The sequence below is a fragment of the Falco cherrug genome, chromosome 7 (genome assembly GCF_023634085.1).
Source record: "Falco cherrug isolate bFalChe1 chromosome 7, bFalChe1.pri, whole genome shotgun sequence".
NCBI lineage: Eukaryota > Metazoa > Chordata > Aves > Falconiformes > Falconidae > Falco > Falco cherrug.
The window spans coordinates 44356570-44377737 of record NC_073703.1 but is presented as its reverse complement, the minus strand read 5'-3'; the positions used below and the strand labels follow the sequence as shown (position 1 = coordinate 44377737).

Sequence of the window (21168 nt, the reverse complement as noted above, 5' to 3'; positions counted from 1 at the left end):
TTGAGAAGGGAGGCTGGAGAGATTTCAGTTCAGATATGTCTGAGATGAAGGATGGAGAGAAACAATTGAATCAGAAAAAGGCGTTGTTTAGGCAGGATGGAAGATTCCTACTTGTGCAAAAAGTTGGCTAGCCTCATCTTACGCAGTCAAAGCTGTCAGTTGTATCTTACAGAACTAATGTTAGATCCCCCTGGGTAGGTGGCTTTTTTTTAAAGATTTTTTTCTTTAACTTAAAAGGCTACCACCAGTCAGTGCACAATTTACAAATAAAAGCCAGTGTATTAATGTCTGAAAATAATCAGCATTTCACATGAATTGCTTTATTTGTCAGCATCAATAGGAAATACACAAACCTGTAGATTAAGTTCTGATGTTGAATGGTTTTAGGAGAAATTTTTTTCCTCACATCCACCTCCACCTTTCACTACTTGTTTTGACTCCAGTCTCCAATCTTCCTGACTTTACCAGCCGTGTTCTGCTGTCTTCATATGGCAAGGAGTCACCGGGGATATGTTACGAAGAGCAATACGGAGGACAAGCAGCTCAGTGTGGTCACTCTGAAGAAGTGACTGTGCGATTAGCTACACTGCATGTATAGCTCCACTGCATGACAGGTGAGATTCCCCAGTTTGGTGTTTCCATGCGCCTTGCTGGCTAATTTGCAGTTCCTGAGAAGAGACTGTGAGTCATTTACTGTGGAAGCCATGCCTGAATCTTGTATGAACTAGAGCTGTCTTGAGCCCCAGACTGATGATCCCTCTGATGCTACTTTCTTGAAGCAGCACAAGTTAGTCAGTGTCTTGGTGATTTTACCCGTTTACCCCTTCTTATTTAGGCAGCTGCCTTGGTCTCCAAGTGGTGTGTTTCATATCAGAGTATGTTTCTTTTTTTTTTTCTTCTTTTTTTTAAATGACCAATTTGAACTTGATGGATCTAGCCCTTATTTTACTAGGGTAAGTTTTTATCTCAGTAGGTGAGTTGGGAATTGATTCTGAAGAGACTAAGCACCGTTTCGTAGGAGAACTCAAAAGCAAGGAAGTCCAGTGTGATCAACAAAATGCATGAGAGATCATTTCCCTCCTGAGTTTTGTCAGACTGCAAGGCATCCTCTTCTGACTTGGGATATAGGAGTGAACAGAGGGGAGCAGTGCTTTAGTGAAGTGGTCCAAATCCATCAGGAGGAGTTTGACTTACAGGCAGGTTACTTGTGGAAAGTTAATTTTGCAAAGTAGACTTCTCCAGCAAAGAATGATACGGGTTTTGTTTTCCCCCTTCTTGAGTCCTGGCCTGACTCTGTTACATAGCAGACTCCAGCGGTCACTGTCCCTGGCCTCTTAACTTCTCCAAGTCCAGAAATCTGATGGCCTCACCATTATCAGTGCTTTCCATGGAGACTGGTCTTCTGCATCTTGTGCCCATCCCACCATCTACCTCCAGAGATGCATACAAGAATTATTGCAGGGAGGACAGACTTTCCAATTCTGAATCAGACTTTTATGGAAGCCCTAAAACTCTATGAAGTACCTAGATAATAATTTTAACAGTGCTGCTGAAGTGATTTTTGCACATTAACCAGCTGTGCCTCAGTGTTACTTTTCTTCAGCCACCTGTAGATTTTTCCAGTTTCTACTTCCTCCGTTTGAGAGTACACAGAGTCTATGCTGAAACACCACCTAGCACATCACTGCTCTGAAAAACAATGCTAAATTAAATAACACAAATATCATAGAGTATATAAGCTCCCAAAAGACAATCAGTCTGATTGACTTTTCTACCATTTAAAATGCTCTTAAAAATATTTTTCTAGGGAAATTTTGATAAAGGTATGGATGGAATCTCTTAGGATCGTGACCACTGTGATGTAAAGCCTCTGGGTAACTGTGGTTCCTTACTCTTTTGTGTCCTGCTTTCGTTAGGGATAATTACCTCAGGAAAGCTCCCTTGGGTTTGTGTTTCCTCAGGCAGCCATGACACAGGCCAGGATGGTCCAACTGGTGGCCTGTGAGATGATTCTGTTGGTACTTACCTTTGCCTGGGGAAGAACTGCCACCAAATTCACATAGAAGCAGGGAGGCAGCTGGAGACGTGCCTACTTCTGTATGCGGGTCAGACGTTAAAACTGAATTGACATCTTTTCTCTTTGCCCTGTAGAAGGATCCCAAAATAGGTGTCTGGGACTTCTGTATACAAAAAACATTTGACTTCCCTGAGGCGTTCCCTGCCCTAAAGTTTGGTATCTCTTCTTACAAAGGACAGAGTAAATACATAGGTAACAAAGACCAGGTCCATTAAAAATGCAGGACGTTAATGGGGGTATGGTTCCTAGAGGAATCAGTCTAACTTGTACTCCTTCAGAGGTGTGTAGCAGAGTTAAAGCTGTGTTCTAATGGAGCTTAACAATTCTCTTACGCAATTAGAAAGTGCATGAATCTGTTGCTTTGGGTCCTTATTGTAATTCATCATGAAAGATCAGCAAGTTTTGGATGCAGAACTTTAGCAGTGCCTTTGACAACTTCTCTTCAAAACTCTTGGGAGTGTCACAGGTATCCAATGGCATTAAGCAGCCGTCAGTCATAAACAGTTTTTCAGGATGGTTAGCTTCTTTTTGTCCCTGAAATTACATCAGTGCCATAGTTGCAGCAAATCTGTGACAGCTGACCTTTGTTCACAGAAACTGGCTGTATTACCAGCTGAGGTCCTCAAAAGGGAGGCTGAATTTTCTGCCTAGCAAAGTATCAGGCACATTGTTGCAAGTATAATGCCGCATGTGTGTACATGCTGGAGCCTTCTAGTTCATACCTTACTTTTAAAGGCATGTACTGTACCTAAAGCTACTATGCTAGCTGAGGCTGTTACCTCCCAGGCTAGCCCACCAGCACCAGTGCTTGTAAAAGGGGATGGCCAGAGAGAGAGGAAAGAGACAACTGAGACATCCCTGTGACTGCAGCTGATTGTCTCTCCCTGAGGTATTTATAAGCTGCATACTGGCGGGCAGGGGTGGGCAGTTGGCTTGCCGTGACCTTGGGAGCTGGGAAGCCTGACTAGCATTCCTGGGAGCCATGTGAGCCAGACTGGCAGGCGCAGCTGTAGCCAATGGGGAGGAGACCAGCACTGGCTGCTCAGATTGAGTTTCACTCCTGTCGCTTGAGAGTTTTCTCTTTCTCTCCCTGTTGTGCTTTTCCTCTTTGTTTATGGGACTGGACGGGCGAATGCGCTGAGGGAGTCCTAGCAAGCAAGACATTTGCCTGGTGGATTTGGGATTCTGCCTTCAGTGCTGAGCAACCACTTCTTGCCACTGCCTACCACAGCTCCAGCCCCCTGACATGGCTGGGCTTTTATGGCTCCAAGCCTGCTGAGCACGCAACCTGCCCTCCTCTATTAGGGCATTTTATGTTGTGTTCTCTTCTGTGCACTTCCTTTTTGCTGTCCTTAGATGTTAGTGTATGAGGCTTTTTAATTCATGGGAGATGGGTCAGGACCAGACAAAGCAACAGATAGAGAAAGGACTCCATCTTTACCAGTCTAATCAGACCGAAAAGGCCCTGCGAGTCTGGATGAGGGTTTTGGAGAAGTCTGCGGATCCTGCTGGCAGGTTTCGGGTTTTGGGTTGCCTCATCACTGCTCATGCAGAGATGGGCAGATACAAAGATATGCTGAAGGTAAGGCAAACTGGAGATGAATGCATGCCATTGTGTCGCACCCACTACGGAAAGTGGCTGGAGATCAGAATGTGAAATCGGGGCTTTCATTTTGTATATAGTAGAACATACCAGCTCTTGAGTGCATATTGTGGGCTGCTGTAATCACTGTGCTGACCAATAGCTCCAGCCCACAAGATCCACAGAATTCTGCTTTTCATTGGTCTTGTCCCTCAGGATTCCCATGTTATTGATGTTCTCCAGTTAATCATGGGGACCTTTCTTGATTTATTCCCCACATACAGGCACATGATGTTATCAGGCTTCAGGAAAAGGTATGAAAACAGGGCCTTTGCTCCACGTAAACCTGTTATCAGTGTGTATGTCAGTGTAAAAAGAGGTGTCCAAGTGGATTCTGTAGAATAAGCAGCAGTCTTGTGGAGACATGTCTGTTATCTTGTTGTTCAACTGCTACTGCTGTTTGATATCTAACACAGATCTTACATTGTTTTTTACTACAATTATTTATTTGCAAGGGGGCTCATTAAGGGGGGAAAGAGGTTGCTTTTTTGGCGAGGAGAGGTGAGCGACGTTCCAGGAAGGGTGTGATGGATGAGGTCAGAGAGGGACTCCCAGTTGTCAGGACAGCATGGAAGAAAGAAGGATGTGGGGTTGAAGGAGGAGTGGTAAAAAGAAGCTGAAGTTACATTTCAAGAGCATGAGGATAAACTTGTTTGATTAAATGAACAAAAAGAAGCTGATACGTGGATCTGGAAAGATACATACAGAGAGCAGCAGGCAGTGTTGGGGAGGGTGACTCAGGAACCCGGAAGACAACACAAGAGGATGTTGTAACCGTCTTAAGAAACTATCCCAGCTTGAAATAGAGCCTTGCTAAAGGGCCTTGATATTCTTGTCCTGGTGTTTTTGGTTGCCTCTTACTAAACCGGTAATCATTCAGCATTTAGCAGAAAATGTGAACGGGGTACCCACATCTCGTTGAAAAGATTTTGGTAGCTCTGTATAGAAGAAAGGCGGGGGGGGAACAATTCTTACTAGTAAACCCATGCACATGTCAAAGCCCTATTTAAAACCAAATACTTTAGGATGAAGAAGAAAAGAGGGATATTAATACACTTGGAAAACATTTGAAGAAAAACAGTTCTAGTAAGTGATGTGGAATTAGGTGGTGGCAGAAACAACAGACTGATTAGGGAAGAGGGAAGCAAAAAAGGTAAGATGTGGCTGCCTGAAGGAAATACTGAGGCCTTTGTGGAAAACAAACAGGCAAAGGAGTGGGCTCAGTATACCTGAACTTTAATTTGTTGCCTGAGAACAGAAAGTGGGATCAGAGTGGGTGAATTTTAGTTCTTCCCAGTATTAGGAAGGAAAAATGGCTTCAGTCAAACTGATCAAAGTGATCAAAGGTAGAGGAAGGAGAACTTCAGCAATAAACCACTGAAAGAGGAAATAACCAGAGACAAGGGGTCAGAATTAAGCGCATGAACTTAACGATGGGATTTAAGGTGCTTAACTTCTTTTGGAGAGAAAAATTACTTCACGCCAAGGAAAGACACTGTGGTGATCAGGAAGTAATGAAGAACTTGTACAAAGGTAAGGGAATGTGGGGAAGCACGAGCTATGCACATTAGTGGATCCATATAGCAGTTTTCCTAAAGTGCTAAGGAAACAGACCATATACACCCAAACACATGCAATTTCTGTATTTATTTATTTATTTTATTTTGTGAAGAATGTAAAATGTTGCTTAAATTATTATTTGTTGCCACTATACAATAAAAGCACATAACTGGTGGCCTTGGGGATTGTTATCCAGAAACCTAACCCATAATCTCTAACGAAAACACGTACTGAGAAAATGACTAAATATTTACCTTTGCTACTGGTATTAATTCAGCCAGCAGTCTGCTTGGTTCACCACGAAACAGTCACTGCCCAGAAGAGTTTGCAGTCTAAAAGAAACAGACCTCAAAACACTTAAGAGAACTGTATACAATGAATCCTGGAGGTGATAGAACAAAAACTGTCAAGACTGCAATTTGTGAGTAAAAAAAAAAAAATTGATGAAAGAAGCGGCTTGCTTACTTTCTTTTATCAACAGAGTACTTTAATATTTCATCCATTCCAGAGAAAGTGGATTTAATTAAACTGAGCTGCATTGTGTCAACAGTATCCTACTTCACCTGCTTCTCTTTAGGGCTATTTAGCTTTTTTCCACTAATTGCCAGCCTAGTTCATCTACCTTGCCCCAGAGATGATGTGGAGAGAGGGAAAGATTTCTTCAGACCATTCATAGGCCTTTTAAACCAAGATAACCACTTAATATATATACTGTGCTTCTCAGTCTGTGCTGCTGGACCTCTCTGCCCTGCTCGGAGACGAGCCACTTCTCCAGTACAGGGTGCTACTGCACGGATGCTTAAGCTGTATTTAAATAAATGACACACTTTTATAAACGCTCTTTTTTCTACTTAAAGTTTGCAGTGGTACAGATTGACACAGCACGGGAGCTGGAAGACCCAGATTACCTTACAGAGAGCTACCTAAACCTGGCTCGCAGCAATGAGAAACTCTGTGAATTCCAGAAAACAATCTCTTACTGTAAGACATGCCTGAACATGCAGGGTACCACTGTGAGCCTGCAGCTGAATGGCCAGGTGAGCCTCAGCATGGGCAATGCCTTCTTAGGCCTCAGCATTTTCCAGAAGGCTTTGGAATGCTTTGAGAAAGCTTTACGCTACGCACACAACAATGATGACAAGATGCTGGAGTGTCGAGTCTGCTGCAGCCTCGGGAACTTCTACACCCAGATAAAGGTGGGGTAACCTAAGGGGCGGAAGGGTGATTGTCGCGTGGATTCAGGAGAGCATTGGAAATGGTGTGAATTTCAACTTATTTCTTTGCTATAGAAAGTGAAGTACTGAGAAGGCATTGTAAGCTCTCTTCTTTATAAGACACTCATTGAGTGCCCTCCTTCACAGTAAGATTAGTGTAATATTTACATAGCACAGCAGAAGCAGCTGTGAATATTCTGTGTGTTTAAAAGATCAAACTTAGCTTCAAAGAAGATCACATCAGAGGAGGTACTGTCTGCACACAGGGCTGGCAGCCAGAACTCATGGATTCTCTATTTCTACTGCTATCACAGGCAAATAGTGATTTATATGAGCAAAAACAGGCAGGAACTAAGGATGCGGGTGATTTGCCAGCTCTTAACTTCTTTTTGCTTTATATTTGCTCTAACTACTGTCTATCTGCTTGTCTGCCTTACAGGACTACGAGAAAGCCTTATTCTTTCCATGTAAAGCAGCTGAGCTGGTGAATGATTATGGAAAGGGCTGGAGCTTGAAGTACCGTGCAATGAGCCAGTATCACATGGCAGTGGCCTATCGGAAGCTGGGGCGCTTGGCAGATGCTATGGACTGCTGTGAGGTATAGGGCGCAGGCAGATGCAGAGGTCTCTGCAAGGGGATCTTGCCTACAGGACTGGGAGGAATACTTGGCATTCACTCTTGATTCTAGATGTTCGTGGTGCTTCCCCATCTTAGAGCTGTGGTTTTAGTAGCCCAGGGGGCCTCAACAGTTTGGGTCTATTCATGGCTCTTGGTTGGGAACATGTGAACATGACTTTACTTGCCTTAAAAAGATTGTACCATTTCTTTAGAGCTGACTTTCCAGTGGCTGGAGTGCACAGTCCCAGCCCTGCTGTTTTGAACCAGGAATAAGCTCTTTTACTGACCATAGACAATTCCTTTCAGGAGTCCATGAAGATTGCACTGCAGCATGGTGACCGGCCTCTGCAAGCGCTGTGTCTGCTGTGCTTTGCAGATATCCATCGCAGTCGCAGAGATGTGCAGGTACAGCTCTTTCCTGCCAGGAAGGCCAGAGGGGATAGCAACAGGGTGTGGAAAGCAGGCCATAGCAAAACACATGTTTTCCTCCCTGCTTCTGCAGACAGCCTTTCCTCGATATGATTCCTCCATGAGCATCATGACAGAGATTGGAAACCGCCTGGGCCTGGTCCAGGTGCTGCTAGGAGTGACTAAGTGCTGGATGATGCAAAAGGAGCTGGACAAGGTCAGTTACCAACTTGTTTCTACAGAATTTTGTTAGGCAAGATTAAATCATACAGTCTTTTTCTGAACTGTACACCCATCAAAGTGCGGTAGAGACCTGTACCCCTTGCTTGTACAACAGGGTCTGTTGCTTGTACAGTCACGTTTCTCCAAATGGCCCCTCAGCCAGAAATTGGTTACTAACAGTACGAACATCCACTCTGAGTCAGACTGCTGACTTACAGAATTGTCTCATTAGTCAGTCCTGATGACTTTAAGTACTGCACTGAGAAGAAACCAGCACTGAGGGAAGGAAGCCTACTCCTGCCATTGTAGGTAATTGGCTTATGCTCCGCCATAGATTCTGCTGCCTACTTTTTAGCTATACGACTAAGCTCGTAGTAATAGTGATGATGTTTAGACAGCTCTACGGCTCCACCATGTGCTTTTCAGACAAACATGGCATCAAATTCCTAGAGAGACTTTGAAGGTATATGAACTGTGATGTGAAACAGAGAAATGAGAACAGAAAATCATTTGGGAATAGACAACTGGTCAACATAATACAAGGGGGCAACGTTACTTGTTTTGAAAATGCTTAGGCAGTGTATGTGTTAAAATCCAGATTGCAGTACGTGTAGCAGATTGCGCTGCAGGAACATTATGAGGCTGCAGAATGAGATGCTCAAAGGGTAGCCTTGAACTAGTAGTGCTGAACAACCTGGAATGCCTGCACAAGGCCACATCAGGATGCTGGTTTGCGTGTAGATACAGTGAAGATTCACTAATCACTCATATAAGACTCAGAGAATTTTAGCTCAAACAAAGCGTCCCAGATATTAGGAAACTGAGTATGTGTCTGTCGGAGATTCCGACAGCACCTTGAGCTTGGGAGTGGCCTACTGCAGGGAATCAGCTGGATGAGATACACCGTGCAATCTCAGTAAGTAAACACTACATTTGCAATGGAAGAAGAAACTGTGCAGTTAAAAACTTTGTTCAGTGTAATCATTTCTTGGCGTTGTGTCTTGTATTCAAAAGAATGGGACAGGACACAGCAGCTAGGCCACTACATAAGAGAATATTCAGAGCGCTCATCAAACCCTTCCATCCATTGATCCCACTTCCAGCCATTGCCACCCTCTGATTCACAAGCACGTATGAGAGCTTGGTGAGGGCTTTGCACACAGTCCTAATCTCACCAAAACCCACAGAAGAGAATTAATAGATGAATCTTACTTTCAGTTCCAGGCATTAGAGGGAAGTCTGCCCTGGTGGGTAAGGGACCTTATGCCCATTGCCCCAAACGTGACCACCTCAAATGCCACAGCGCTGAATACTCACCCGGGCCTGTCCTCAACCTGCCAGTCCCAGTTTCCATTTCTCATACTACTCATCCCAATATCAGTTGCCTAACAAAGCAGTTTGCTAACTTTTCACTCACCGATTCCCTAATCTTGTGCTAGCTTCCTTCATCTTCCCAGTCTCCTCAGCCAGTTAGTCAGTTTCCTTTCATTTGCACATAGTCAATGCTATCACAGATCCTCCCAGGCTGCTGTCACAGCCTGCTTGCTCAAACTTGTGCAGTCTCATATTCCTGTCCAAGACAAACTGTCCCCTGGACTTCTCAGCATCTCTTTCTCCACCCCACATGTTTCACTTTGATTCTTAGTCCTGGTCATTAATTTCAGGGTTTTCCAGTGCACGGTCACTCTTCCTAGGCCCAGCTCTCAGTTATGTTCTACCTGCTGGCCTTCAGTTCATGCTTCCCACTTCTACAAGGTCCTTATCCTAGGCTATCGCAGCCACCACAGGTCTAATGCCATCTCCTCTGCATTCAAAGTGCATTCTTTTATCTCATCTGTTCCTCTTCTCCTAGAATAGCAGTAATGCCATATTATAGGGTAGAAATTTATAACGTTCCTTCTGAAAAATACTGCATCATAAGGGAGACCTCTTCTTCCTCTTGGTCAAATCTGAAGCAGATTTCAACAGTTCTGGAAAACCGAGACATGATCAGAATGATGAGGAACACTGTGACATCTAGGGGAAAGTAGAGACTCATTTGGTGTAACAACTGCTATGCTAAATACCTCCCTTCAGATAGAAAAAGATGGATAGTAGCACAATCCTACATCACACTGTGTATATGTAAATAAGACAAAGTGTATATCTGAACAGCAAGGAAAGAAATGGAAGACTGTGGTGTGTTGGTGGTGGTGATCCCTTTCCTCCCTGCTTGTACAAGTGAAACTGGAGTTGCCCACCGATTACTGTGCCTGCAGGGTATGATGGGAAAAAGGCTTGCTTTGCTCGTGCATCATCCCAACCCCAATGAGGATATGTGACTGAGTTTAAATATATCTGTATTCTCTTTGTTTGGAAACATCAGCCTCTGCCAACATCATACCCATACTTTGCACTACGTGACTGGAACAGGAATGTAGCACTCAGATTTATTAATTTTTTTATACTTTTGTTTTGTGGTCTTTCAGAAACCAAGCTTTTCTTATGGATGAACCTTTGGGAGGGCGGGAAATCTGTGGGACAGTTCTCTTGGATCTCCAGAAATGCAGTGATGTTCGTTTCTCCAGATTCTACTCTTTACCTCTTTCTTTTAATATTTCCCATTGGGCCTTCATACAAGTCTGGTTTTGATATATCAGACGGAGAACTGATGATGCATGCTCTCCATTCACAGGCTCTGGAAAGTATTGAAAAGGCACAGGAGCTGGCAGAGGGACTAGGGAACAAGGTAGGATCCTACAGCTTCTCTTTGGGACTGCCCATAGCCTTCTGTCAGGCAACTTAAGTGTTAAAGTATCTGAACTTGTTATTGCTTATTAACGCATCTGTATTAACCAGTCAGTGCTTGGGACTTGCTTTGTTATGAAGTGTTTAGATGTGTGCCATTGCACAGTGCACAAGACTGAAAAGTGAGGGAGGAGTCACAATGGAATAAACAAAGGGGAAGGGGAAGCAGTAAAAATGGGGTATGAAGCAAGCAGAGAGCTAGAGGATTAGGGATCTCTCCTTGAAAAATATTATTGCCCTGAGCAGCAGCTGGAACCCTGTGCTGGCTGGAGGCAAAGGGAACTGAAACACAGTGTTACATCATGGATAGCTCAGGAAAACCATATTGATGAAAGAGCCGCAGAGTACCTCAAACCTGGTGTCCCCTTTTGTGCTACAGAGATGTAGGGTTAATGGCAGGAAGTACTGAGAGACCAGATGTCCTTATGACTGATCCTGTCCCTCAGGTAGCTGTCTGTGCTGATGTTTCTCTAGCTGGCTGATGAAGCTGTAGCGGTTTCCACTCTTTCTGTAACTGGTCTGTCTTCACCCTGTTATTCGCTTTTCTTATCTCTCTGCCCTTCATGTGCAGCTTGGCCTGCTGAAGCTCCACTGCCTGTGCGAAACGATCTATCGTACAAAGGGGCAGCAGCAAGAATTGCGTGACCATGTCGTGAAGTTCCATGAATGCGTGGAGGAAATGGAGCTGTACTGTGGCATGTGTGGGGAGTCCATTGGGGAGAAGAACAACCAGCTCCAGGCGCTGCCTTGCTCCCACTTCTTCCACTTAAAGTAATGAGCTGGAAGTACTAAAGACCCTTGTCACCACATTAGTCATAGGAAAGAACGGTTTGTGCCCACAGTAGGACAGTCCTATGCATGCTGTTCCCCAGGTCTTTGTCCCGTTCACTGTGCCCTAAGGGGTGCAGATCACACATTGCAGCGTCATGAAACTCATGGCCTGGCAGGGTGAGATGGAGCCATAACAGCCCTGCCACTTCTGTCCTCTAAATGACCGTTCACCACTGTCCTCACCTTGTGGGTGCTTAGCCCGGTTCACGGGTTCTTAGTGAATTCTTCTGGGGGAGCCAGTTCTTCTCTCCGGGGCAGTTTGGGGTTTGCCCCTGAATCCCCCCCACGTTCCCTCAGGGCCGGGGGTACGCTGAGGTGCAGGAGGTGAGGAGCGAGGCCTCTCGTTGTGCCACTGGCATGAGAGTTAGCTGTGCCATCATCAGACTTTCAGAAGAATCGCGAGCGTGACAAAACACTTGGTTCAGAAAATTAAGAATTTAAACCCGCAGCCTGACAGGGCACGGCAGGACGGGATGGGCGGCGGGAGGGGGGGGGGGCGGGGAGGGGGAGGGGGGGCCCGCAGCGGGTGGGAACCGGCTCCAGCGTCGCCCGGGGCGGGGAGCCGATCCCGATGTTACCCGGTTAACAGACGGAATGGCAGCGGGGGCGGCGCTGGGGGAGCCCCCGGCCGCAGAGCACCCCCTGAAACGGCCTCCTCCCTTTGCAGGTGCCTCCAGACCAACGGGACCCGGGGCTGCCCCAACTGCCGCCGCCTGTCGGTGAAGCCCGGCTACGTCTGACCCTCCCGCGGGCCTCGGCCGGGGCCCTTCAGGCTGTGCCTGGCGCCCCTGGCAGCCGCGGGGCTGGGGGTGGGCGGCGGGGGCGCGCTCGGTCTCGGCTGCCTCGCTGCTCTGTACGGGGACTGACGGCAATAAAGGGTATCGCCGCAGCGCGCCGCCTGCCTCCGCCGCCGGGCACGGGGCCCCGCCCCCGCCCCGCACCAAGATGGCGGCGGGGCCATCACTCAGCACATTTGGCCGGGGCACGTGACCGCGCGGCGGGCTGCCCCTCGCGCCGGCAGATTCGGCAGAGCCGCGGGGCCGCGCTCGGGGCGGCGGGGGCCGAGGGGCGGCGGGGCGCCGAGACGGGGAAGAAGAGGGGCCGCGGGGCCGCCCCAGCCGCCTGTCCCGCTGCCTCCCGCCCTGCGCCCGGGGCCGCGCAGCGCGGAATCTGCCGCCCGCAGCCCGCCGCGCTGTCGCAAAGATGGCGTCGGTGTGGGATGAGTCGGAGGTGAGGGGCCGCGGGCCGGGGGCCGCTGGCGGGCGCGGGGGTGCGGCGGCGGGGCCGGGGTCGGGCCGAGGGTGACGCTGCCGTTGTGCCCCCGCAGGATGGCGTCGGCGAGGAGGTGCTCAAGATGTCCACGGAGGAGATCGTGCAGCGCACGCGCCTCCTCGACAGCGAGATCAAGGTAGCGCGGGGGGCCGGGAGCGGGGCCGGGAGCGGGGCCGGGAGCGGGGCCGGGAGCGGGGCCGGGAGCGGGGCCGGGAGCGGGGCCGGGAGCGGGGCCGGGAGCGGGGCCGGGAGCGGGGCGTTGCTGGCGCTCGGTGACGGTGACGGGCGTAAGGTGCAGCTCGCTAGATCGGGAACGGTAGCTTGAGTAGCGAGAGGCGGGGGGAACGCTGAAGGAGCGAGGGCCGCGGCAGGGGCGGCCGCTGTGCAGAGCCCTGGCTCCCGAAGGTGCAGCGGCCCCGGGCACGGGGAGGGGGCAGGCTCTGCCGCGGCCCGGGTCGGGCAGATCATCGGGTCATTCAGGTAGGAAGGGGCTCGAGAAGGTCTCTGGTCTGACCTGCTCAAAGCAGGGCACCCGGGCTGCGCAGGGCTTTATCTGGTTGGGTCTCGAAAGCCTCTAAAGCCACGGGTTGCTCCGCGTCCGTGGCACGGGCCGGACGGATTTGCTTGACGTGCGGGCTGAACCTCTCTGGTGTCGGCCTTTGTCTGTCCGCCCACCGTGCGCTGCCTCAAGTGTCACCTTCTGCCTTCTCACTCCCTTCCCCAGCAGCCCCCCAGCTCGGCCAGCCCGCAGCCCTCACTGCGTCCCACAGCGCCCGCGCTCCAGCCCTGACCGGCGGGGGGGGGGCCGTGCCGAGCTCAGCCCGGTTCATCCATCTCTTTGCTGTATGGGCACAAAACTGGACGGGGTGCTCTAGGTAGGACCTAACAAGTGTTGAGTGAGGCGGGCTGATCGCTTTGTTCCATATACGCTGCTGTTAGTACCGCCTGGGATGCCTTTTACCACCCTTGCTTCCAGGGCGCATTGCTGCTTCCTGTTCACTCTGTTGTCCATGGAGACTCCTGGGTCTCTGTCCACAGGACTGGTCCTTAGCCAGCCAGTTGCCAGCCTGTGTCATTGCAAGGTGCTCTTCCTTCCCGGATGTAGGGGTTTGCATTTGTCCTTGAATTTTGTAAGGTTTCTGTATGCCTCTAGCCTCCCAAGGACCCTTTGAGCAGCAGCCTTGCCCTTGAGCATGGAGGCAGTGCCCCCCAGTTTGGTTTCAAGCACGGTGAGAGTGCACTTCATCCTCTTTTCTGGGTCATTTGTTAAGTTGTTAAAGAGGACAGACCTGGGTAGACCTGTCCTAAGATAGACCCATATCAGAGAAAAGAGCACTTACAACTTCAGTAGAAGTTTGTCTCAATGCCTTATGTTAGCAATATTGAGAGAAATTATTTTGTAAATTCTACAGAGCAACTTCATCCTGCTGCTTCAGGCTCCGCACATAATTCTGTTATTAACATACTTTCTTATTCTTTAAAGATAACAAAAATAAATGTGTCTTATTTTTAAATTGTTGAATACAGTAAAAAGTAAAAGAAGTCTTCTCTGTTTTATAGTAAAAGCATCATAATTGAGAAATGTTTATTGGCACCCTCCCTTCGCGCAATTTTCCTTGAATATTTCCCAGACACTGTTTATTAAATCAAATTTCTAAAATGTTTGCATTTTTGTGTAACAGATTCTGTATTGGCTCCTGTAATAGTTCTGTCCTGGGAATAAGTATGTGTTACAGCACAGTATTCTGTTTGGGTGTAGAGTGTTTTAAAAAGACAGTTTTTTAGAGAAGGGTGGATTTCTGCATGAAACAGAATCATGTAAGCTAATTCAGGTCTAACCAGTTTTCTTGAAACCATTTGGTGCTATGGTCGGTTCAGCAGGGATCACAAACTGTGTTTTCCAGCTGCATGACGGACCAGGAAAGGGAGGAAAACATATGCGGGTGTCAGCCAGACAGTACTGAGAAACACCTGTATGGGATGTGTTAGTCTGAGGTATAAATGTACTTACTGTTGGATGGTGAGTACAGAACTTCTGATAGGTGTTTTCCCTTACAGGTAGCGGAACCATAGAATAGTTTGGGTTGGAAGGGACCCTTAAAGGTCATCTAGTCCAACCCCCTGCAATGAGCAGGGACATCTTCAACTACATCAGGTTGCTCAGAGTCCTGCCCAACCTGACCTTTCCAGGGATGGGGCAGCTGCCACTTCTCTGGGCAACCTGTGCCAGTGCTTCACCACCTTCATCGTAAAAAATTTCTTCCTTATATCTAGTATGAATCTACCCTCTTTTAGTTTAAAGCCTTTACCTCTTGTCCTGTTGATAACAGGCCCTGCTAAAAAGTCTTGTCCCCATCTTTCACACAAGCCCCCTTTAAGTCTTGAAAGGCTGCAATAAGGTCTCTCTGGAGCTTGCTTTTCTCCAGGCTGAGCAACCCCAACTGCCTCAGCCTGCCCTCGCAGGAGAAGTGCTCCAGCCCTCTGATCATTTTTGTAGCCTCCTCCAGACCCGCTCCAACAGGTCCGTGGCTTTCCTGAATTGAGGGCTCCAGAGGTGGACCAGCCCTGCAGGTGGAGTCTCACCAGAGCAGAAGGGCATTATCACCTCCCCTATTGGGACGCAGCAGACCAACTGGGCTTTCTGGGTTGCGAGTCTACATTGCCAGCTCACATCCAGCTTTTCATCCACCTGTACCCTCAGGTCTTTCTCAGCAGGGCTGCTCTCAGAATCCCTTCATCCTCCAGCCTGTATGGGTACCAGGGGATGCCCTGACCCAGGTGCAGGACCTTGCGCTGGGCCTTGTTGAACCTCATGAGGCTCACACAGACCCACTTCTCGAGCTGGTCCAGGTCCCTCTGGATGGCCTCCTGTCCCTCAAGCGTGTCAACTGCACTGCTCAGCTTGGTGTCATCTGCAAACTTGCTGAGGGTGTACTTGATCCCACTGTCTACATCACTGATGAAGACATTGAACAGTACTGGTCCCAGTACGGACCCCTGAGGGACACCACTCATCGCTGATCTCCAGACATTGAGCTGTTGACCAAAGTAGTAGTAAAAGCACCAGAGAAGTTAAAATTCTATAAAGATGTAGGAATTTGAGCTTTCTGTCATGTATGTTTGGTTTGTTTCTTTTTTTGCTTATAGAAAGGTTTTATATCTTACTGAAGCCTAGGCTAAGGTTAATTCAAACCATAAATTACTAGTCGTAAATTGAACAAATGAGAGGCTCCACAGGGGTATGAAGATGACCTTGTCACTGTGAGGGCAGTCAGACAGTGGAACAGGTTGTTCCAGAGAAATTGTATAGTTTCTGTCCTTGGAAGTTTTCAAGATTCGGTTGGGCAAAGAAATCCCTGAGCAGCCTAGTGAGAGCCTACAGCTGACCCTGCTTTGAGCAAGAGGTTGAACTAGAGACCCCTTGAGGTCCCTCTCAACCTGAGTTGTCCTGTGAGTTCCACTGTTTTCCAAAGGACCCAGCTATCTTTGTAGGGAACAAATACTGTGTACTGCTGCAGTGTTGAATGTTTGAGAGACCAAAGAGTATTTTTTCACTACAGAGGCAGTTGATATATTTTTTTCTCATATGTCTTTCTTGATATGTGTGGTCTTGTAGAACAGAACAACTTCATAAAAATGGCACCCGTCTTTCTCTTTGTTCCACTGGAAGCCGTGGCAGTACATCTCTTCGCAAAGGTGCTGCTAGTCCTGCTGCTTCCAGTAGGCCCAAGCCTCAGTTCTGCCATTCCCTGTTCTTACTTTCAATGGACTTTGGTTCTGTACTGTGATACTTCCAGTTTAAAGTTTTTCTGGCTGTTTGTTCCTATGCTATTGCGTGTCATTGCTTCAGTGTTCCAGCACACAATTCTTCTTTAAACCCAGCAAAATATAACTTTAAAATAAGTGTGTGTATATGTATGCATACAGATGTGCGTGTGTGTTTACATATCTAGTTACCTGTGTATCTGTATATATTAAAAAATGAAAACCAAAACACAGTTGCCTTATCTAGGTCATGTCCTTATCTAGGCCATACTGCAACCCTGTAAGCTGATGCATTGACTAGGTTAAGGTTACTCAGTGACACAGTGAACAAATGACTTAGGGATATTGATTAGTTGGACACTAGAATGGCCTCCAATGACTCCTAACCAATTTTAGCTAAATTTGCTGGCTTTTCCTCTTTTTATATTATATTTTCCTTTATACCCACTGTTTCCTCAGACTTAATTTTTACAACTCTTTTACTTTTGGAATAATGTATAAATTTTATCTTGCCTTAGTCTTCTGATGTTATTCGTATCTCTTTCTGCATACTGAATCCAGATCATGAAGAGTGAGGTACTGAGAGTGACCCATGAGCTTCAGGCTATGAAAGACAAGATCAAAGAGAACAGTGAGAAGATCAAAGTGAACAAAACCCTGCCATACCTTGTCTCTAACGTGATCGAGGTGAGAGTGGTGCACTTCCCTGCAGCAGTGTGAGAAAGTGTGCGCAGTGTATATTGGGAGGGAGAAGGGCAGGGCAACTCGGCAGGTATTTGAGACATGGTGTATTCTTGAACTACTGATCCTCCCAGAGCCAAGACTTTCAGGTTTTTCTGTTGGTTTTGTCGGTGACCTAGAAGTGCACATCACTTGCCCGCTTCCTCTCTGGGTTGTTCCTTACATGTTGGCTACTGTTCATCTGTATGTAACAGCCATCAGAGGGTGACACAGCCTCGCTTAGTGTAGACTTGGGCATGTGAAATTTGGTGCGTGCTTTCTGAAACCTGTGATGCAGTAATGAAAAGCAGTGGCTCTGTTACTACATCACATTCTCTTTTTAATTCAGTAATTCTGCTGATAGGCCAAAAAAATGCTGATAGTTTTCTGTTTTTTTGAAAAAAGAGGCGTGGTTTGTACTGGTGTTTTAAAACATAATGAACTTAAGGCTTAATGTGAGCTGCAGTAATAGGAGGAGAAATCGGTGCCATTAGCTACTACTTTGTTCTGAACTTTGTAGTGTCTTTCTATGTGCTGTTGTGTGCTGCTTCATGAGGAAAGAAAGAAATTAATTTTTATAGGAGGACTTTAATGCTTTCAGGATTCTACTGCTGATGGGTGGTGGGAAGTTTTATTTCTCCTACTGCATGTAATTTAGATACATTAATCCTGGCATCATTCTGCTAGCCTGGTTACATTGTCGTGAAGTCTCTTGCTCTGGTTTTCAGCTGCTGGACGTTGACCCCAATGACCAGGAGGAGGATGGAGCAAACATTGACCTGGATTCCCAGAGAAAGGGCAAGTGTGCTGTGATCAAAACCTCTACACGTCAGGTAAGTCCCATGTGCCCAGCTAGGTGTGAGGAGTGCTGATAAGGACCTTCTAGTATGGCTGGTTTTGCTTGCTTTGATTTCTTTTCCACAGACTTATTTCCTGCCTGTTATTGGGTTGGTTGATGCTGAGAAGTTGAAGCCTGGAGACCTAGTGGTGAGTGGTGCTGTTGTGGCTGTTAAGATACGATGCTACGTTGGCCAGAAAATTGCGTATGTCTTGCCCTTTAGAAAGGAGACAAATCTATCCAGATTTCTCTAAGACCATTTCTGTACTAAAATTTTAATGAAAAGATATTAGGGGTTCAGTTGTATTTGTAGTATAGAAAAGTAGTTTGGGGTGTGTGTTCTTCATGTATACAATCAGGTGCTGAAAATCTAGATATCACCTAGTAAGCTTTCTAAAACCAATCTTTTGCATCATAAGTAAATTGGACCCCTCTTTTTTTAAAATGTGCCAGGTTGGCTGTGGCATTGTCCACTGTGCCAAGCTGTGGTGATCTGATGAGTGCCAGTGTCAAAGCTGGTTATTCCTGCATCCTTGAGGTCTAGTGAATCATCTTTGATCGCATGTTTATTAATTGCTGTCTGAAGGGCCTGTTAAAAGCAAAGGACTTGTGTTTACAGGGGGTGAACAAAGACTCTTACTTGATCCTGGAGACGCTACCTACTGAGTATGATTCACGGGTGAAAGCCATGGAGGTGGATGAGAGACCCACAGAGCAGTACAGTGACATTGGGGGGCTGGATAAACAAATCCAAGAGGTGATACTTTATGTTTAGTTTCTGGTGTGGCTGTGGACAACAGTCCCTGAACCTCAGCTTGAAGCAGGCAGCCTGGATCTGTGGAGGGGAATGGGGTTTTGTATTAATATTTTTCTTTTGTGGTAGCTCGTGGAGGCCATTGTCCTGCCAATGAATCATAAGGAGAAATTTGAAAACTTGGGTATACAGCCGCCCAAAGGAGTCCTTATGTACGGGCCTCCAGGAACGGGGAAGACACTTTTAGCTCGAGCATGTGCTGCCCAGACCAAGGTAAAAGGAACCTTTCAGAGTGTGTGCTGCTGTAGAATAGTACCTGAAAAGCAAAAGAACACCTCCAAGGGGAGAGGGGTCATACATACAAACTGGTGTTACAAAGGCTGGGATTTTCTTGTTTGCTTGTTTGTTTTAATTAAGGGCTTCTTGTAGTACTTAGAGCTGACCCTGTTGAGAAATAAGGCACAGAATTCTCTTTCATTTCTCAGGCTACGTTCCTGAAGCTTGCGGGTCCACAACTTGTGCAGATGTTCATTGGTGATGGAGCTAAGCTGGTACGTGATGCTTTTGCTCTAGCCAAGGAAAAAGCTCCTTCCATCATCTTTATTGACGAACTGGATGCCATTGGCACTAAAAGGTGAGGTGTAGGCCATGTTGTAAAGCTCTTAGGAGCTGCTTAGCAGCCCCCTTTGCCCGTATATGCGAGGACAGCCTAGCTTAAAGCATGGCCTATTCAGAAGCAGAGCATAAAGCCAGTCATGGACAGATAGCAGCTGCCACAATCCTTGGGCTCATGAGCGAAGTTCAGGAGACTTGGAATCTATCTGATGGCCTCCTGCTGTATAAAACCATTTTCTGATCACTGCATCAGGCACAGGGAAATATTCACCTTCATTTACTACTTGGGCCTGGACAATATTAGCCCCCTTCAGCTCCAAGGACAGTAAAAATTAGCTGCTGCTGACAGTGATTCTAGTTGCAGTCCTCATCAACACAGGACTTCCTGTAGTTTCAAGGAGGGATTCGGAAGACCTTGGCCAGGGAGTGTGAACCACAGTCATTCTGTCTTTTTATGTGATTAAAACCAGGGGCGGTGTGGTCAGGTTCACACTGATAGTTTTATCCTTGTTTCCTCCTCAGGTTTGACAGTGAGAAGGCTGGTGATCGGGAGGTGCAGAGGACCATGCTGGAGCTGCTGAATCAACTTGATGGTTTCCAGCCCAACACACAAGTCAAGGTTGGGATCTAACAGAGTGCTGCTGAGGTCCAGGGTGCTGTAGCAGGGGATGGAAAACAATGCCCAAGGGAAGCAGCTTGGTGGATCCTTAGGGAGGAGAGGCCTGCCTTCCACGTGCCTGACTGATGACCCTACTTCTACTTAGGTGATTGCTGCCACCAACCGGGTTGATATCTTGGACCCAGCTTTGCTCCGCTCTGGACGATTAGATCGCAAGATTGAGTTCCCAATGCCTAATGAGGAGGCCAGAGCCAGAATTATGCAGATCCATTCACGCAAGATGAATGTCAGGTATGGAAGAGACATGGCCTTTTGGGGCTGTTTGTCACTTCTGGTGGTACCTCAGGGCTGTGGCGTGGTAGGTGCTCTCTTGTTGAGCACTCACTGTTGGGTTTTAAGAAAGCTCCATACCTTGCTGCTTCTATTTGGTACATGTTCTCACTTTTCCCCACTCCCCTTTCCCATTCATATCAGCCCTGATGTGAACTATGAGGAACTGGCTCGCTGCACAGATGATTTCAATGGAGCCCAGTGCAAGGCTGTGTGCGTTGAAGCGGTAAGTATTCCTCCGCAGCAGCCAACGCTGATGGGAGGGAAATAGGAAAGCTAGCTTTCCACAGCGTGCCAGCATGGAGTAATTGCTTTGATATGACGTGGTGCTCACATGGCCTCTCTAAATACTGTCTTGTTGGGCAGGGGATGATTGCCCTCCGCCGTGGAGCTACAGAGCTCACCCACGAGGACTACATGGAAGGAATCCTGGAGGTTCAAGCAAAGAAAAAAGCCAATCTGCAGTACTATGCCTGATCTCTGCCTAGTCAAGGTTGTGGCCTTGGCAGAGGACAGGACTAGACTGGACTGTACCACTTTCTGTCTGGAAAAAATAAAGCATTTTTTCCCCTCTAAAAACAAATCCATGATGTGTTGGGGCTGTCACCCTTGCTTGATGATTCTACATCTGCAGAAAGGAAGGTGAGAACCTCCTGTGCACAGTGCCCATCATGTTGTCTTTGGAGCGTCCTCCCACTAGAACTGGATTAAATCCTGCTGTGCTACTTCTGGAGTAGGACCAACAGCGTATACTTGGAAATTGATGAACGGCCGCTCAGACAGCATCCCCTGGTTTTGTATGTGCAGCCAGTGAACAGACTGGACAGCTTTGTTAGAGTCTTTGAAACTTTTGAACTAATACACATTTTGCAAGAGAGAAGTGAACACTATTCACA

General features: G+C 47.2%; 3 protein-coding genes across 4 annotated transcripts in view; all 3 read left to right on the top strand.

Moving 5' to 3' along the window:
* The window catches only part of CELF1 (CUGBP Elav-like family member 1), a 69356-nt gene extending 63082 nt beyond the window's left edge, over window positions 1-6274 (top strand). The window contains exons 14-15 of one of the 2 annotated variants that reach the window (XR_008733215.1): window positions 469-614; window positions 6137-6274. The gene's annotated coding sequence lies outside the window, so the exon portion shown is untranslated. Of the gene's footprint in view, window positions 1-443; window positions 615-6136 lie in introns of both variants that reach the window. The other variant, XR_008733214.1, reaches the window with a different exon arrangement.
* Window positions 3737-11180, top strand: RAPSN (receptor associated protein of the synapse). The gene is made up of 5 exons (XM_055716531.1): window positions 3737-6475; window positions 6933-7091; window positions 7418-7516; window positions 7614-7736; window positions 10416-11180. The coding sequence occupies exons 1-5, from the start codon at window positions 6098-6100 to the stop codon at window positions 10524-10526; spliced, it is 870 nt and encodes a 289-aa protein (XP_055572506.1). The 5' UTR covers window positions 3737-6097; the 3' UTR covers window positions 10527-11180.
* On the top strand, window positions 11180-20855 carry PSMC3 (proteasome 26S subunit, ATPase 3). Its single transcript, XM_055716510.1, is given in 15 exon segments — window positions 11180-11299; window positions 12027-12359; window positions 12361-12395; window positions 12397-12589; window positions 12687-12767; window positions 16958-17083; window positions 17845-17949; window positions 18041-18103; window positions 18574-18711; window positions 18838-18981; window positions 19194-19342; window positions 19846-19942; window positions 20088-20233; window positions 20417-20498; window positions 20639-20855. Coding segments are annotated over 15 exon segments (1908 nt in total). The 5' UTR covers window positions 11180-11194; the 3' UTR covers window positions 20750-20855.
* The last annotated feature ends 313 nt before the right edge of the window (window positions 20856-21168 follow it).